This window comes from Saccostrea cucullata, unplaced genomic scaffold (assembly GCF_032062105.1).
Source record: "Saccostrea cucullata isolate Sc308-1 unplaced genomic scaffold, CSIRO_AGI_Scuc_v1 ctg14254, whole genome shotgun sequence".
NCBI lineage: Eukaryota > Metazoa > Mollusca > Bivalvia > Ostreida > Ostreidae > Saccostrea > Saccostrea cuccullata.
The window spans coordinates 5,001-25,568 of NW_026926638.1; the positions used below are offsets into that span (position 1 = coordinate 5,001).

At 35.6% G+C, this 20,568-nt stretch overlaps 1 protein-coding gene and 1 pseudogene across 1 annotated transcript; one reads left to right on the forward strand and one right to left on the reverse strand.

Annotated features, from left to right (window-relative positions):
* Positions 1-14,772, reverse strand: part of LOC134272291 (acetyl-CoA carboxylase-like) — an 18,176-nt pseudogene extending 3,404 nt beyond the window's left edge.
* A 1,131-nt stretch (positions 14,773-15,903) lies between these two features.
* On the forward strand, positions 15,904-17,214 carry LOC134272292 (zinc finger CCHC domain-containing protein 18-like). The gene has a single exon (XM_062754536.1). It carries the CDS (start codon positions 15,904-15,906, stop codon positions 17,212-17,214), a length of 1,311 nt encoding a protein of 436 aa, XP_062610520.1.
* Positions 17,215-20,568: the final 3,354 nt, after the last annotated feature.

Consider the following 20,568-nt stretch of genomic DNA (forward strand, 5'->3'; position numbering starts at 1 on the left):
TTTGTTTACGTTCGTGATCACGTGTTCGGCCAGGGAATTCACCTGGCAATTGTATTCACCGAAAGTACAACGAAGGAATTAATACAGACGCAAATTACTTTTGCAGTATGATTTCAGAAACCTAGACTTCCGCCGTTTATTTAACAAATGAATTGTTTGTTATTATAAACATGAAAATAATACTTTTAAAAATGCTTTTCATTTACCATAAGATTTTCCATTTTTTTCAAGCGTAAAATTCCTGTAGTATTCGTAGTAACCCATAATGCAATACTCATTCAGCTGATTGGTCAGTTAAAATCATGCTGGTGCCTCATTTGCTAATCTGACGCCAAAAAATATAGTCCGGGTTCCCATGAAAAAATATTTGTCCAAAAAGAAATTTGAATTCATGACTGCAGAAAATTGTATTTTAGAGAATACTTATTTAAGTTTGAATGAATGTAAAAGAGATCGATTGACTGAAGTACATTTCAACAGACATTATCAGCTGATTCTAGGGTGGTGAAAACTGAAACGCAACATAACTTTTCTGTTTACCATGCCTCCACGTGCTAGTCACTTCCTAGCCACATTTCCGTGAATAATTTACCCTTTCTCTCTGAAGTCTCGCTAACTCTCGCCAGAGCCACTGCCAGAGCTACTCTGAACTCATCGGGTTTTATAATTTGCAGAATACCGAAAAATAAAAGGTTCCGAACACATTAGTAGGGGTGTACAGTAGAAAACTCTTTAAGTTTATACCATATGTAACTTACATTGACTTCAGTATACTTGCCAAGTTTAGGCAAAATCTGTCTAGGAATTTTAAGGGACCATCTCAAAATACAGGTACATTTACTATAGGGTTATAAGGGGTAATGCAGTGCAATCTGAAATGACACCTACTTGTCCCATGTTAGGATCTGTGACCTCCCTATACATGCTCATGTCCAAGTAATACCCACTCTCATTGGTCAGGTACAGACGAATAGGAATGCTTGTATCACTGGATGCAAACCTAAAAACATACCCAAATATTTGTTGTATGTTAAAAGCTTTTCCAGGATTTTCATCCTTATAATTAGAGCTAATTAATCCACTGTACATGTATGTACAACCAAAAATATTCAACTCTTAGAAAGTTTGAGCATCATGAAGTAGTCTTACTTGATTGTGAATTTGAGCTCGGCGTTGAGAACTCGCATCTTCATGAGTCGACTGCCGTATCTCATCACCATAGCTCGGACCGTCTCCTCCAGCTGTCGAGATATAACAACACATGGTGAATTCACAATGGTAATAACCAGGAATAGTAAGAAAATGAATGATTTCTATTATTAAAACATGAGTATATGTATATAGAAATGTTGTTTTCACCTTGCCTGGCTCTGGAATGGTCAGAGTTGGTGCAAAGTTCAGGAATATGTGATTACAGTCAGTCTTCTTGGACTGGAATTATAAAACAAGATCTATTTAGTATCATGAATGTTGATTCCGATACAAACTGAAAACATCATTATGGTCAATTCTGAAATACTGTGAAATTGCTAATTTGAGTTGGAAAAAAAGGTGGAGGATAATTTTCTCTTTTTAAGGTATGATGAGATAAAAACAAGAGGCCCACGGGCCTTATAGGTCACCTGAGTATCATGTAACAACTTTCCAGCGATTGTACTTGGTTGTGTTTTAAGCCAAAAGCCATGAAATTCACAAATTTTGAAAGAGGCACCATTGCTTATCAAAGGGCAGATTTCAAAGCATTAATTTATTTTATTAGTCAAAGTACCCCCCTGGTACCCCTGACCCAGCAGCCCTGAAATTATCTATTTTGAAAGAGGCCCCTTTCTTCATTATAAGGCCAGCATTTTTTTTATGTTTAGGTTTAGTTATGAACATGAGAATAAAAAAGTCCCGAAGGAGAAGGAAATAAAAATTTTTTTTTGATAAATCAATTATTAACATTTGTACATTCTTTTTTTATGCTATCCTAATGGGTTACTGTCGTATCGCCCCAAAACCTGAACGCCCCATGCATGAGCGCCCCAAAAATTTTTACCAGCGCCCAAGTACAAATATGAGCGCCCCAAATATTAATAACGAGCGCCCCAAACGTATTTCACGAACGCCCCAAATTAGCATTTCGAGCGCCCCAAATAATTTGGTCACAGATACACATGCAGTGAAATATTCTGTTGAAATCTGGTGAAATATTCTTTTAAATTATCAAGTTTTATTCGTGTAATTAAAGGTAATAGTACAGTCATTTGTATTACAATCAGAGCACGACCGTAATCCCAAATAAAAGGAGAACCCCCCCCCATATTTTATCAAATACCGGCTATATGAAGTGATTTGAATTAATTTGGCGATAAAGCATGATAATATTGGGGGGAAATAAAACATTTTAAATAAAGTCTTACAAATTGTGATAGTTGCTTGACCAAATCTGCGTCATGAAGTCTTTGAAATACAGTATTTTTTTCCTTTGTGGAAATGCAGATAAGTGCCTAAAATGCGTTTATGTATAATTTATTTTTGTAATTAATTTCTAGATGAATTCATTTTAATTTACACGCATGATCCGTCTGTGCATGTTTGTTATATAATTCACATGGAAAGGTGGCATAAGTCGTCGAAGGACCAGAATTACAGTGTATGTTTGTTGAACTGGGAATCTGAAATTATGATTACTGTGTATACACAGACTACAAATCCCAATGATCTAGTGACAGGTGTGTAATATTATGTAGCATTACATAATCAGGTACACAAGAAGCAACGAAAGCGCACGGCACATGCACTATACTAAGGATAAAATGCGATTTTGAACCTAATCTACATCATTAAAATTAGTAAAAAAAAAAAAAAAAATTAATAGATAGATGACTTTGGGTAGGTTAAATGATGTATAATTTTTTGTATTCTTATAATTTTTGTTGTATATTTATTACTGACAGATTCTAAATAAATTTCGTAACTCTTATAAAAAAAAATTGCAACCTACGTAGACGATTTAAAAAAAAGTAGGTACTTGGTATCTTGAATAGTTTAATTTACCGATTTACAGGAGATATAAGGTATAAGACCACATGTTTCTACAATGAATATGACAGCTAGTCTAAAAACTTTTCTGGTTATTATTACATAGTTACTGCAGAAATACACATCGGTGTTTAAGTTTATTCTATTCGTACAGTGTATTTCCTCTTTGTAAGATCCTTATTAGCACTGAATAAATCAAAAAAATTAAAAAATCAAAATAAATTACGGTTCGTGAATGCACGTATAAATATGAATTCCATTTGTTTAGTACGTTTACATTTATCTTCATATAAGCTAGTTTACAATTCTTGGGGCGTTTTTATCGCAAAACTTGAAGCACTCGTGATAAACAACTGATAAATATCATTCGGGACGCTCGTGAATAATAATATATTTTTTAAATCTAATAAATTGTAATAAAACATGCATCAAAGACAACAGATTGGTTCTTTACTAGTTAATTTAAGCCTTGGGGCACCCGAAATGCTAATTTGGGGCGCTGGTGAAATACGTTTGGGGCGCTCGTGATTAAGATTTTGGGCGCTCATATTTGTACTTGGGCGAAGGTAAAAAATTTTGGGGGGTTCATGCATGGGGCGTTCAGGTTTTGGGGCGCAGTGACTAGCACCCTATCCTAATAGGCTCCTTACCACTGGAAACATAATGCTTACAAATAGGAAAGTAGAACATTTAATTGCTTATTTCATCATCTGTCAGTTTGGGCCAGTTATGTAAATTTTGTGATGTTGATCAAAATATATTTTAAAAAATCAATTCTTTAAAAGTCTTTCAATATATCTTCATTTTTAGCTCTACTGGTCAGAGACCAGAAGAGCTTATGCGATAGTAATGCGTCCGGCGTCCGTCCGTCTGTCCGTCTGTCTGTCTGTCTGTCCGTCTGTCCGTCTGTCTGTAAACAATTTTTCAAAATGCTACTCCTCCTACAGTTTTGGTCTGATTTCAATATAACTTGGCACAAGTAGAATACACTAAGATACATAATTCTGTGTATCGGTTTTTGATTTCGATGAACGGTGTTGCCGTGGTTACTAAAAATAGAAATTTCTGTAAAATTCTTTTAAAATGCTACTCCTCCTACAGTTTTGGTCTGATTTCAATATAACTTGACACACAAGTAGAATACACTTAGATACATAATTCTGTGTATCGGTTTTTGATTTCGATGAAGGGTGTTGCCGTGGTTACTAAAAATAGAAATTTCTGTGAAATTCTTTTAAAATGCTACTCCTCCTACAGTTTTGGTCTGATTTCAATATAACTTGGCACACAAGTAGACTACACTAAGATACATAATTCTGTGTATCGGTTTTTGATTTCGATGAACAGTGTTGCCGTGGTTACTAAAAATAGAAATTTCTGTGAAATTCTTTTAAAATGCTACTCCTCCTACAGTTTTGGTCTGATTTCAATATAACTTGACACAAGTAGAATACACTAAGATACATAATTCTGTGTATCGGTTTTTGATTTCGATGAACAGTGTTGCCGTGGTTACTAAAAATAGAAATTTCTGTGAAATTCTTTTAAAATGCTACTCCTCCTACAGTTTTGGTCTGATTTCAATATAACTTGACACACAAGTAGACTACACTAAGATACATAATTCTGTGTATCGGTTTTTGATTTCAATGAAGGGTGTTGCCGTGGTTACTAAAAATAGAAATTTCTGTGAAATTCTTTTAAAATGCTACTCCTCCTACAGTTTTGGTCTGATTTCAATATAACTTTGCACACAAGTTCACTGCACAAAGATACATAATTCTGTGTATCGGTTTCTGATTCCGATGAACAGTGTTGCCGTGGTTACTAAAAATAGAAAATTCTGTGAAATTCTTTCAAAATGCTACTCCTGCTACAGTTTTGGTCTGATTTCAATATAACTTGACACAAGTAGAATACACTAAGATACATAATTCTGTGTATCGGTTTTTGATTTCGATGAACGGTGTTGCCGTGGTTACTAAAAATAGAAATTTCTGTAAAATTCTTTTAAAATGCTACTCCTCCTACAGTTTTGGTCTGATTTCAATATAACTTGGCACACAAGTGGAATACACTCAGATACATAATTCTGTGTATCGGTTTTTGATTTCGATGAACGGTGTTGCCGTGGTTACTAAAAATAGAAATTTCTGTGAAATTCTTTTAAAATGCTACTCTTCCTACTGTTTTGGTCTGATTTCAATATAACTTGACACACAAGTGGAATACACTCAGATACATAATTCTGTGTATCGGTTTTTGATTTCGATGAACAGTGTTGCCATGGTTACTAAAAATAGAAATTTCTGTGAAATTCTTTTAAAATGCTACTCCTCCTATAGTTTTGGTCTTATTTCAATATAACTTGGCACACAAGTAGAATACACTAAGATACATAATTCTGTGTATCGGTTTTTGATTTCGATGAACGGTGTTGCCGTGGTTACTAAAAATAGAAATTTCTGTGAAATTCTTTCAAAATGCTACTCCTCCTACAGTTTTGGTCTGATTTCAGTATAACTTGGCGCACAAGTAGACTACACTAAGATACATAAATCTATTTATTGGTTTTTGATTTCGATGAACGGTGTTGCCGTGGTTACTAAAAATAGAAATATCTGTAAAATTGTTTCAAAATGCTACTCCTCCTACAGTTTTGGTCTGATTTCAATATAACTTGGCACACAAGTAGAATACACTAAGATGCACATAATTCTGTGTATCGAATTTTAATTTTGATGAATGGTGTTGCCGTGGTTATTAAAAATAGAAATTTCTGTAAAATTGTTTCAAAATGCTACTCCTTCTACAGTTTTGGTCTGATTTCAATATAACTTGGCACACAAGTAGACTACACTAAGAACATAAAGAGACTTTGTCAATGATCATTATTCTACTTATTGCTGTTGTAAAGTTTCAAATCCCAGCTGCTTAAGTACTTTACTCTTCCTTTGCTATAAGTTCAAACCAGTAGAGCTTCAGTCTCGACAGAGACTTCTGGTTTTAATATGTGTTAGGTGAATGTGTAGACATTGTTCTAAAATTTACTTGATGCCTAAAATTATAATTCCTATCATAAAACAGACAGGGAGTATTGGGGAGTAGGGTCAACATTTTTTCAATTAAGTGTAAAATAATTTTTCTGGCTGATACATATGATACTACATGCCTGTATATATTTGTATATTCTTGCCTTTTAATAGTTGAAATTTTTTTTTTTATTTCTTCAGGTTATTGTTTATTTCTTCCTCAAATGGACTTCACTTCTCCCATAGTTTTATTCATTACATCTGATGCATAAGCAACCCTTTTCTGAAGAATGGTGCTTAGACTGTAAGCTATAACAGAGACCTAAACAATGTCCCTGAAAATATGCAATAGCTACCATGGGCAGTTTAAAACCTGGTAGTTAGAATGATCTAACTGTGTCTCGGTACAAGCCCTCACCACAGTTAGAATATGTCCCATATACTTGCAATGTAGCAAATCGGAGCTGATCCGCTCCGAAACGATTTTGAAGAATATAAAAGGATTTGCACTGGAAATAACTACCAAATTAATCAAAACAAACCTTTTTGAGATTGCTTATGCCTTTTATCCCAGTAAAGAATCCATCTAAAGACGAAAATCCAATTAATTTTCTCAACGTTTTTCTCTCGCTTCAAATTTACCTTCCATGTTTACATTCGGAACTCTCTAGATTGTTCTTAGTAAATGCACTGAGTTATAGTGAGTACGAGTTATCGCCCATGTTTCTTTTGCTACATTACGAATACACGGAACGAATTCTATCGTTAAACCGGGGTCCGTAGGACAATATCATTTTAAAGATAGAACATTCTATCTAAAAACCTGGGGAGGAAAATAATTTACAGCTACTTTTGAAACGAATACATAATTATCTCACCAGCATGTCATTGTGCAACAAAGTCGTCAGCATTTTATTTGTCCTTTGAACGGGTGAAACGTTTTGAATGGCACTCTTATCGATGAATTTTACACTAAACCAAGATATCTTCTCAGATCTAGCTATATTTACCCACCGTTTCATCGTAAAACCGGAAGTGCGAGTTCGTAAATTTGAAATCTCGATCCCGACTCAAATTTGACATCGGAAAGAAAAAAATTGTTTTATTTTTTTCTGAAAATTCAAAACCTTGAGCGGAGGGTTTGTAAAACTGAAAATAAAATAAATCCTGGCCTTAAATATGTAATTAGATCATTAGCATATTAACCAGGAGCAAAGGATAAGACGTTCAAAGAATTCATGCATTTCACTATATAATCATTAGAGCCCCACCCTAAAACAAGAACCCCTGACCCTGGGGCCATAAAATTCACAATTTTGGTAGAGGCACTCTTGCTTATCATAACTATGTACTTAATTAGTTTATTTAATACCCAGGAGCAGAGAAGAAGATTTTCAAAGAATTCATGTATTTTCACTATATAATCAATAGAGCCCCGCCCTAACACCAGAACCCCTGACCCTGGGGCCATAAAATTCACAATTTTGGTAGAGGCACTCTTGCTCATCATAACTATGTACTTAGTTGGTTTATTTAATACCCAGGAGCAGAGAAGAAGATTTTCAAAGAAATAATGCATTTTCAATAACTTCTTATTTAGCCCCACCCTAGCACTAGAACCCCTGACCCCAGGGCCATGAATTTCACAATTTTGGTAGAGGACTCATTGCTGATTACAATCATGCAAACAGTTTGACTGCTTGATGTCCAGGAGTAAAGAAGAAGATTTTTAAAGATTGCATTAATTTTAGTGGTTTTGGCCCCACCCCTCAGGCCCCAGGGGGGCAGGGATCATGAAATTCACAATTTTTGTTCCCCTTCACCCATAGATGCTTTGTGCCAAATTTGGTTGAAATTGGTTCAGTGGTTGCAGAGAAGAAGCTGAAAATGTTCAAATGTTAACGCACGACGAACGACGCACGACGCACGACGACGGACGAAAACAGATAGCAATAGGTCACCTGAGTTTACTCAGGTGACCTAAAAATCATGTCCTCCAGAAAATTCGAACTTTCAAACTCCAGTACCATATTTGTTTATTTAATCGCAATACTTTTTTCTCAAAACAAAAAAATTTAAATCAATGGAAATAAGTGAATTTACATGAGTTTATCAGCTCTAACTCACCAGTGGGTGGGAGCATGCCACTTCTAATGAATCCAAGGCCTCCAAGAGGGTTCTCTCTGCTTCATTTTGTAAGTACTCAAAAGACGCCTCCTAATGAAATAAAAATAAAAACATAAAATTTTTGTCAGTGCAGTGCTTCTTAATTAAGGCATGTTTTTGTAGGAAACCAAAACACAACAGTTCAGAGATCTCATACAAAAATAAATGATATACATCTTTGACAAAAAACCCTGAGTTCACTGGATTTTTTGCTTATTGTAGAATTTTAAATATAGAGGAGGAAAATAAAGAAGTGCAAGATGCATGTACACAAGATGGTACAGATCAGACAATATCTTGTAACTGTTCTTGCATCAAAACAAATTCATATTTCTCTTTGAAAAGAATAACTTTTTCTGTGCCTATTCATTGTGTGCAACGTTACCTTGGTGACAAGGTCAGAGTGCCGGATGATGACCCTCACAAAGAATCTGTAATCCGTCACTTCCTGTCCTGCTGCCACCTGTTGGACAATAAACAAATAAGTTTATAATGCAGGTAACCAAGATATTGATTGTCCAGACAATTAATAAGAACATTTAGAAGGCAATTTACAGAGTTATGTCCCTTTTAAGATTGTTGGATACAATCAACATTGTACAAAGTCTGCAACATTATGCGATTTTTCAATTAACTTTATTTTCCCACAAATTTCAATCTGTAAAGCAACAAGCTTAAAATAATATGATTTCGATAAGAGAAGACATATTTACATTTTTTGTATTAACTAATTTTCAAACATTTGAATTGTTTACACATGAGGTAGGCATTTATATGAATATTTGAAACTGTAAGAGTTCTCTCCCTTTAATCAGAACTGAATTAAATTCTACCTTAGCTTTTCCCAGATACAGATGCATCTTGTAATTGTTGGTCTGTATGGCTTCCAGGTCAAAGTTCCTCAGTCTGTTAATCTCCAGCTGGAAGGCCAGGGCGGGCTCTAAATGTCGGTAAATCCTGTCCTCTCCAAACTAAAAATTAACAATAATTCTTACAATTCTCTGTAGAGTTTTCATAAAAAATAGAGATATACAAGCATATGAAAACTTTGCTTCTATTTTCTATTTACAACTGTCTTTTTTAAGTAAATTACTCTTTCTATTATCATGTAGTGCTATACTTACATCAAACTTGGCACGATATGTGAAGTATTTTGGTGAACTTCTCTGTAAGAGTAATGAAATACAAACTAATATTATGTATATACTACACATATTGCAGTGCTTTCAAAAAAAAATCTGTACTGAAATTTTGACACAAATTACTTTAAGTTCAATCACAGTGAAAACAATCATTTTGAGACTTACCCTACAGTAGACTAGGAAGGTGATTCTTCTGATGGCCTTCTCACACAAATACTGCTCCTAAAACATCACAAAGCACAACATTCAATTAGCTTAAATTAAACTCAAAATAGATGTATAACAGAAAATTGCAGCTTTAAAATTTTTGTGATTTAAGTCCATACCCTCTCTTTACAAAATTCCTGGAACTTGACAGCGAGGGCATTGTCGTCATACTTCTCCTTTTTGCTGAACTTAATTCCTACGTTGATGATATGAATTGGCTCATCTGGATCTGAGGAACTCTGTAAAGAAAATTATCAACATTGGTTCTCTGGCACCTTTAATGGATAATTTACATCATTTATTAGGCACACCATGAGGGGTTTCATAGAGTAAGATGTTGTACTGATACATACGCAGCAGGTGATGGCAAGCTAGTAAATTTTTAAAAAGCCCTTTTAAACTTTTTTTCATTTCTGCTTGTTTTTTTTTTGTTTATATCAGAAGGTACAATAAGTTACACTGACATGTAGAGAGATGGAGACTTTTAAAAAACTTTTTCCTTTCTGTTCATTTTTTTTTCTATCAAAAGGTACAGGAATGTACACTGACATGTAGAGAGATGGAGTCCTCATTGCCGGCTGGACTCTTGGCCAGTATAGTGGGACTGCTGGGTGGGCTGTCTGACTCCACCGTAAAGCACTCCAACACCTGCTCAAAGTGGCTAGAAATAGAGCATTTTTAAAATAAATAATCTTTTATGAAATGAAACATTTTGAAACGGTGCTGACTTATCAGATTTATATATAATATCAAGAGGAGATTTTCTTTTCAGTCTCCAGCATTTAGTCAAACACTAATCACATTTCGAATTCTGCCATGGAGTTGAATGAGGCCATGATGCCCATTCTCTGACAGGTGAGGGGTTCCTCTAGCTGATCGATGTGGGCCTCAGGGTCAGACAGACCGGACACCTTGTCACTGCTGTCATAGCGCATCACCATCAGCCTGAAAATTAACAAAACAATCCACTGGTTTTAATTGGTTTACAGTTATAATCAAGTATAAAATAGATACTGTAAACCAACTTTTATTCGCGACAACTTTATTTCGCAATTTTCCGGGATAAACTAGTTCGCGACGATTAATTTTCATGCAATTAAGCTTATTTAGACTCTCTTGTTTATAGACACATAGACTTTAAGAACCAGTTTGCAGCAAGAAATATTTGCGATAATGAAGCTTTTGGGAACTTTGCGAAAATTTCTCGCACGCGAATAAAAGTTGGTTTATAGTACCCCCTTGCTCTTAGTAATGTACATTGTGCAAGAAATAGTATACTTTTTGCTTAAATGACCAGAAAACAGAAAAATTTAATGCTGAATACCCATTCACTATTTTTAAAATTTATTTTTATCTAAATATTTTTATTATTCATTTTGACTTGTCTACATGTCTTCATTATCTTTTACCTGTTGGGGTGTGACCTGGGGAGGAGGAACCTGAATTCCACCATTGACATGTCCCCGTTCAGTTCTCTGTGCTGGAGACAGTTCACCTCATAAGCAATGTGGGCTCTCCTTATGTACACCTATAGAATATTAAAGCATTTACAAAATCTGTTTATTCAAAGTGCAGTGAGAAGAAAAAATCCTTTAAGGATATCTGATCCTCAGCCAAGAAGGATAACTCTATAAATTAATATTAATTTAAAATGTATCAAAATGAAGCTTGAAAATGAAATTTTTTCATGCAATAATTTTCATTTTATTCATCTTCATAAGATTCAAGGTTTTTGGAAGTCTAAGAAAAGGTCTTATAAAAGTTGACATTTGAATGTACCCAGTAAAAGGAAAAAAATTAATACAGTTCTAAAGAAATAAGATTTTCTTGAAAGTTCTCAGACTCTCATGCTAAGAGAGATAACTCTCAACTACATAATTAATTACTATTTAATATAAAATTGTCAAGTTTAAGGGTCAAATTTGTCAGATTTTTTATAGCAAAATTGTAAAACATCATTTGAATTTCTTTTAAGAAGTCATAATCTTTAAAGCAAAATTTCATGTGATTGACCAGAAGAATAAAGAACCTTAAAATAAAGAAATGAAGAAAAGACTTTCTCAGAAACCTGGTGTAAACTTGAGACTGGGTTCATGAAACTGTCAAAATGAAAATCAATTCTTGACACTGCCTTGTTCTCACCTCTAAGGCAGCAGATCTGACCAGGTTGTTAGTGTGCCAGAAGAATTCCTGTAGGATGTCATAAATGGCAGTCTCTGAATGGATGATTTTCTGAAGACACAAATTAATAGTCAATTATTGAATTATTTCCAATAACCCTTGAACTCTCTTCTATATGGTGCATTATTTTTTTTACATATGGAAATAAATACGGTTATCATCGGTTATGTATATACTTGGAATGGGATAGAATTCTTGATTGTGATTGTAACTAAATAGTGGCTTTAAAGTTCTAAAACAGAACATTTTCTGACTGCTGCGTCTGTAGTAGACTTTATAAATAACTGATTCTCTAACTTAAAGCCCATTTGTAGACTATTTTACAAATTTTCATGAACTGTTATATAGAATACTGAAAATTGTGTAACAAACACAACAAATCTAAACCAAGACGTTCACAAAAAATTTTCATGCAAAACACTAAGTATGGAAAAAACAAAAGAATGAATTCCAGAGAATCTACAATTTTTTTTATAACCTTGAAAGCTTACGTCATACAAGAAATCCAAATAAGCCTTTCTCTTCTAAATACATGTACAAAAAAGTTTTAACATTGAACTAGAAGACATGGGATTAAATTTGTTTAATTCTTAATTTTTACTTTCCAGTGCTGTTTTTTTTTCTGTTGACTGACAAAAACATAAATATGTTAATTAAGATATAAAGGTTGTGAGAGAAATTTGTCGGACCTGTAGATTTTTGAATGTTAAGATGAAAAGATAGGAGAGATCTGTCAGACCTGTAGATTTTCCGGATTGAATTCTGGTCCGTACATGTCAATGGCTGACAGAAAGATGGATTCCATCTGGTTATGTCGGAGTTCATAAGGGGGAGTGTGAGCTGCTATCAACACCTGAAACAAATGATAAAATCAAATTATACACAATACAGCAAAATTCATTTAGTATGCACACAGATATTACGAATTTGTAAATATAGCACAGTTATCTAGAATACCCAGCTGTTTAACCTAATCAAATTTCTTACACATATATAATGAATTACGAATATAGCGAAGTAATTTCACAGGTTCCAGTTCGTTATCACTGAGTTTTACTATATACACATATTACAGTTCATTGTACATTTATCATGGTATTAAACAAAATATCCACTTTAAAACATACTTTTGTGAATGGGGAAAAATTGCATAAAAATTGCATCACCTAAAAATACCTTGATCCACTCCTATGTTTTTTCAGAGATCTAGTAGGCAGTGAGATTGATATGCATATAAAAATGACGGTTTTGTATGATTATAATGACAGTGTTTATAGAGGCATTGTAATACCTGTCTAGCCCTGAGAGCTACTTTAGCATTCTCTGCATTGTTCAGTGTGGTGAGCTCAGTCAGTATGCCCTATGGAGGCCAGCTCATCGGTCAGACCCGCTTCTTTCTTGCACAAGTGGTCCTATAATAAATATATCAAAATTATCAGATTTTTTTTGCTGGAATTCTAAAATCCCCTTATTCTCTCATTACTATAGCATCATTTGATTAAATAAAAAAAAATTCTAATTAATTTGGAACTATGAACTGAGTCAGCAGTTATTTTGTAATTTTTCATTGAGAAAATTATACTTTAAAAAAAACCCAAACTATTATTAAACTGAAGGAATTCTGTATTGAGAATTTTTTTTTTTTTTTTTTACAATTTTTTTTCTTAAAGTCGACGATTCTTACGATGAGCATGGTGATGAGGATGTTTTTCTTCTGTACGGCCAGATGAGAGAAGATGCTACCAGCCACTGCAGACATGTCCTTGGTCTTAGATATCAGCTGAGCTATACACTTGTCATAGTGACCTGTCAAAAGGAAATCCAGTAATCAAAATACATGTACCTTATAGATTGTTAATAATGTAAAAGCTTTCACTTTTGTTCATGCTAACATAATGATCACAGGCGCTTGACGTTTTTAACCTTTCTATTTATAAATAAAAATTTTCCCTACTATAATAATAACCGGCGCTTGACGTTTTTAACCTTTCTATTTATAAATAAAAATTTTCCCTACTATAATAATAACCGGCGCTTGACGTTTTTAACCTTTCTATTTATAAATAAAAATTTTCCCTACTATAATAATAACCAAGGTCGGACACGTAGCCATCTTGGATTTTTTTCAGGTCAGCTACCTCACCTCGATTTTTAGTCTACAATATGTTTAAAATAAACAGATACAACCTTTTCCTTAGAGTACTTACCTTAACTATGCCTCCACTTGTGGGCAATCCACCTCAAACCACATTAAACCCTCTCTAATCTTTAAAATATCGCTTTATACTCAGTCTACTGCTACCGACTCGGTAAAAATTTGGAAAAGGGAGGCCGGAAGTTTATGTTAGAACGTCATAATCCGGGAAAGCCCTTTTCTGTTTGGTTGTTATCTTAAGAGTTATAAATATTAAACTTTAGGTAATATTTGAAATAGAAAACAAACTATTTGCATCATGTAAATCTATAGCATGAAAAATAAAATACACACAAAATAATGGAGCTTGAACAGTTTTACTGGTATGTATGTAACCAGGGTTATGTATTATTTACTGCCTTTAATTACTATACTTGCGCTGCGTATATGTGAGAATGTGGTGTGAAAGACTTTGTGTGAATGAGGTTGTTGTTATTTTTAGACACTAGACGGACAGTCACATGACTTTATCCTATTCACCAAATTCCCGCTTTCACGCACTAACATCGGGCACTCTGAGCCTAGCCGTTGAATTGGTTAGATGTGTACTCTACTCTATAGTCAATAACAGATAGTAATATTTGTAATTCCTGTGTGTGTCCCGGTAAGAATCTATTCTAAAGTAAAGTCTATTATGTTTTAATTATCTGTCTAAATGTCTGTCTATGTGTCGTCTATATGTTGTGTGTAATTGTAATATTTCAGGTTTTTGACGTCTTATTTCAACATTAATAAATATAATATTGAACCTGAACCAGATTGTTAGTTCTGATGTTTTACCACTGGCTACAAATGGCGCCCACGTAATTCTAATAAACCGGGACATCACACCAAAGCTTTATTTCCTTGGAATCTCAATCCCCGGGGGACGGACTTATTGAGACGAGGACCGTGGCTGAGACGAGCCGGAGCGGTTACTTCTATTTTCACGCCAGTACCTATACCATGGAAACCCATATGAAGAGGTGATTCTGTGTGTGTTTGTGCCTGTGCGTTTATATTCCGTTATTACCAAGGAACGACAGAGTGAAAAAGTGTGTCAACTTTACGACGAATTCAGTGTTTCACGAATGGCGGGAATACGCACGGATCCAAAGGCGCGGCGAACCACGTGACCCGCACGAACCACATTGATCCGCGAGGAAACTCGGAACTAAGCAACGAGGCCTCAGGTACTGTGTAATTCAGTGATTACTTATCTGTTCTTATATGATGTGATTATCCTGTGTTGTATTTGTGTCTGTATTTGTGCTGTGAAAGATTGAATTTGTTTTGTCATTTTGTCATCTTCTTGCATAGGGAATTCCCGAGTTTATTTTTAGATCTAAATTCAGAACAAGCTTCCGGAAATTCTTTAAACAGCTGATCGATCAATTTTGTTTTTCGATTTCTTTATTTTCATTTCTGTTTAACATTTGAACTTTATTTTTTTTCTTGGTGTTTATAAAAGCAATATTTTTTTTAAATTCAGGCCTGCTATTTATTTACTTGTAAGGTTATTTGTTTATTTTGTTTTGATTTTTTTTCTGAAAAATTGTAAAGTTTATCATTTCTGTTTTGGAATTGAAATTTATTTGTGTACTTTTGGAAATTGATTATACCGGGAATTAGTTTAAAAAAATCTTGTATTAGAAATTAGGTCAACATTTCTTTGCACTTCCCTTGCATGCTACTAACCTTTGCACTGACATGGCAACTTTGACCTTTAGTGACAGATGATGTGCATGAGTGTTACTTTGTCTGAGTGTGTGTATGTGCTTGCCAATGATATTTTTCATGAGATTTGCATATTGCATATCTGCGCTGCGTTTTTATGAATTGATATAACAGGTGATTACAGGTTACTTGTACTTTATCAAGTTTATTACTAGTAAGTGATACATTTGAGTGACCATTAGTTGAACTTTAGTGTTATTGAAAGTTTGTTTGACTTGTGTAGAAAGTTGAAAAGTCTAAAATGGCAGATAAGGTTGAAGAGTCTAAAAAGGCAGATAAGGTGTCTGAAAAACTCAAGAAGTTACTTGATAAGGCTAAAGAAGAGGGTGGTTCATTGCATGAGGAAAGTAAGTTGGACTTTGCAGGTGTTTCAGAGGCGGATGTTCCAAAAACAAGTACTCCTGTTGTAAGTAAAGATCAAAAGCCATTAATGTTCCCCAATGCTAAAACTTCTGAACCATATCAATTCCCACCCCCTCCCAGTGTACCAGCTGACATTGGTAAAGGTGACCCCTATGGTGAGGTTAAATTTAAGAGTTTCAGTGGTTTACCCCCTCAAAGCAATCCCTTTAAATTAAGTCAAGAAGGGAACACATCCCATTTTTATGAGGTAACACATTCTCAAATCCCTAGAATTCCCCAGTTTTCTGGTGATGAACCCCCACAAAAGGGTGATGTTACTTATAGAGAGTGGCGATATGAGGTTCAGTGTCTTATGAATGATCCTGAAATAAAAGAGACAGTTATTATTCAGAGTATCAGAAGATCTCTGAGGGGTACAGCTAAAACCATGCTTATTCCTCTTGGTGAAAAAGCTAGTGTACAAGAAATACTTGACAAACTAAATATTTTATTTGGTGAAGTGTCAAATAATGCTATGATCATGCAAGAGTTCTTTAATGCATATCAATTTCAGGGTGAGTGTGCAACATCTTTTGGGTGTAGATTAGAAAGCATGTTACAGAATGCAATTGACAATGGTTATTTGAATGAATCATCAAAGAATGATTTACTCCGTCATAAATTCTGGACTTCGTTGAGTTCTGATCGGTTAAAATCACAAACGCGTCATAAGTACGATACGCTTAAGAACTATGATCAGCTTTTACTTGAGATTAGAAGGGTTGAGAAAGAAATTATGATCAACAAAAAGAGTTCAGAAAAGGTGAGTCAAGGTGTTGATAAAAATCCCAGGTTACATCAACATGGTATATCAGTAGAAAGTGAAGCTGAGGAAAGAATTAACAAGAAAATTCAGAATTTACAGACAGAGTTAGAGGGTAAGATTGAGGATAAGTTTAGTCAGATTTTGATGAAACTTGATGCACCTAAAGTTGACTCTAGACAAGATTATAGTAGAGGGAGAGGTAGCTTCAGAGGAAGACAGAGTACTAACCGAGGAAGAGGTGAGTATTTTAAGGGAAATTCTCACAGTAGTGACTCCTCCAGAGGAAGTCGAGGAAACCTGCAAAGAGGTCAGTATAGAGGATATGGTAAGCCCAAGGGACAGTATCATAGTTCAGGGGCAGAGAAGCAGGACCCAAACTTTTAGTGGTCTCTACTAGTGGCCGAGGAGAGACCAGTGTACTCAGAGGTAATGGCCAACAAATTAAATGTGACATGATTGGTGAGTCAAATGAAGTAGAAATTGTGTTACAGGGTGTGACTATGAATGCTTTATTAGACAGTGGGTCTATGATTACAACATTGTCTGATAAAGAGTACAACAATCTTATAGACAAACCAGAGTTGAAAGAGTTGTCTACCCTTGGACTGCAAATATCTGTAGCGGATGGTTCAGTTCTGCAGTACAAAGGTTACATTGAGTGTACAATCAAGTTACTCGATATTAAACTATTTGTTCCAATCGTGATAGTACCAGATACAGAGTTCAACAGACACTGTCCTGTTATTGTTGGAACAAATATTTTGAGAATCTGTAGAGATTATTACTCGCATATGTCCTGTCAGTTACCTGATGCGTGGCAATTGGCTATTGACAGTACACAGTGCAAGTCATATTGTGTCAAGACAACTAGTAAGAAAAACATAACTATAGAACCATATCAGTCGCTTGTTGTCAATGGAATAGCAAGAGGTGTAGACAGAAATATTTCTACTTTAGTGACTGAGAATTCTCATAGTAATGACAGTTATGCAGTGTGTCCGAGAGTTGTCACTTTGTCACAGAATATTGTCAAACCCAAAGTCAAAGTCAAGGTGTGCAATATTTCTGCTAAACCTATTACACTGAGACCCAATTCAATACTTTGTTCTCTACAGGAAGCAAAAGTTATTGAAAGTGTATCTACCCTAAAGGGGAATAACTCTCAGTCAGATAAGGTGAATCCTATAGAGTTAGGTGTGAAAGTAGATAGGACTTCATTATCAGAACCACAGTTTAAAACTGTGAACCAATTACTGACAAGGTATAGTCATGTTTTCTCCAGAGGTCCATTGGATCTAGGGAAGACAGACTTGGTCAAGCATAGTATCAAACTTGAAGATAAGACTCCATTTAAGTTACCTTACAGGAGAATACCTCCTGGTATGTATGATGAAGTGAGACAGCATATCAAAGAAATGCTAGAGGCAGGTGTGATAAGAGAATCCCACAGTAACTATAGTTCTAATGTTGTCTTAGTTAGAAAAACAGACGGTTCTCTTCGCTTTTGTATCGATATGCGTGTTTTGAATTCAAAGACTCGTAAAGATTGTTACATGCTACCACGCTTTGACGATGTCATTGATACACTGAGTGGTGCCAAGTACTTCAGTAAATTAGACTTGCGGTCAGGATACTGGCAGGTGGAGATAGAGGAACAGGACAAACACAAAACAGGTTTCTCAGTAGGTAACTTTGGATTTTACGAATGTAATAGAATGTGTTTTGGCTTGACAAATGCTCCAGCAACGTTTCAAAGACTTATGGAGAAATGCATGGGTGAAATTCATCTCAAAGAGTGTTTGATTTTTCTTGACGATATTTTGATTTTTTCCAAAACTTTCGAGGAACATTGTAAACGTTTAGAAAAAGTGTTTCAGAGATTAGAAGAACATGGCTTAAAACTTAAACCTTCAAAATGTGAATTTTTCAAACAGTCTGTTACATATCTAGGTCATATTATTTCAGAGTCAGGAATTTCCACAGACCCAGAAAAAGTTGCTGCTGTTGCGGAATGGCCAACACCTACCAATGTTAAGGAGCTGAGACAGTTTTTAGGGTTCATCGGCTACTACCGGCGATTTGTGAAGAACTTTGCCAGTATCATTGCTCCACTGAACAACTTATTGAAAGGCCATGAGACCAAGACTGGTAAGAAGTAGAAGGCACTCAGTAAATCAAACTCCAAGAAGAAACCAGTACCATGGATTTGGACAGAAACAGAGGAAAAGGCTTTCCGGGACATCAAGGAAAAATTGACAACACCACCTGTCTTAGGGTATGCAGAATACAACAAGCCTTTTATACTACATACGGATGCCAGTTCCAAAGGCCTGGGAGCAATCCTGTATCAAGTGCAAGGAGGTCAAAAGAGGGTGATTGCGTACGCAAGCAGAGGACTGAGACCCAGTGAGAAGAACTACGCTGCACACAAGCTCGAGTTCTTGGCGCTTAAGTGGGCGGTATGTGATAAGCTACATGACTACCTGTACGGGAATCAGTTTGAGGTAATCACGGACAACAATCCGCTAACTTACATATTCACCAAGGCCAAGCTTGATGCAACAAGCCAGAGATGGGTAGCCAGTCTTACTAATTATAACTTCCAGATTTCATACAGAAGTGGAAACTTAAATGCAGATGCTGATGGTCTATCCAGGAAACCAGTGGTTTTTAAGGACACGGTTAAGGCTCTTTGTAATGCTGCTTCAGTACAGATACCATGTTGCCAGAGTGTTTCCGAGGAAGATGCCCCTCAAGCCGCGGATGAGGAGATTTTCCCCAGCGACACACTCAGCAGTCATGACTGGATAGAAGAACAATCCAGAGATCAAGCCATCAACAGAGTTCTACAGATCCTGAAAAGCGATTTCCGACCCAGGGGAGGAAGATATATGGAAAGAATCTCCAGATGTTCAAAGATATATGAGAATCTTGAAGAAGCTGCGAGTGGTAGATGGAGTTCTTTGTAAAACTGCTTTCCAGGATGGTAAGGGATCTTATCAGTTAGTAGGCCCAGAGTATTTTAGATCAGTCGCATTACAGGGAATACATGGTGATGTCGGACATCCAGGAACAGAAAAGACCCTTTGGTTAGCCAGACAGAGATTTTATTGGCCAGGCATGGAGAACGACATCACTAGGAAGATAGAGACCCTTAGTAGATGTATATGTAGTAAGACCCCTGTGAGACCTGCAGCAGAACTTATACCGATTGTGACGACCAGACCCATGGCGTTAGTTTGCATAGATTTTCTGAGTTTAGAACAATCCAAAGGAGGCTTCGAGAGTATTTTAGTCATAACGGATCACTTTACCAGATTCGCTCAAGCCATTCCATGTAAAAATCAAACTGCTCATACTACAGCTAAAGCTTTATTTGATAACTTCTTTCTACATTACAGCTTTCCTGAGAAATTACACAGTGACCAAGGACGTAACTTTGAGTCAAAAGTAATCCAAGAACTCTGCAAACTCCTAGGAATAAAGAAAACAAGGACTACGCCGTACCACCCGATGGGAAATGGCTCAGCTGAGCGATTCAACCAAACACTCATCAAAATGCTCTCAACACTCAACGAGAAGCAGAAGTCAGACTGGAAATCCCATGTTGCTCCACTTGTTCAAGCCTACAATGCGACCAGAAATGATGCAACGGGATACACTCCACACTACCTGATGTTCGGTTGGCATCCTAAGCTTCCCATAGATGTATTCTTTGGTATGGACTTGGAACACGAG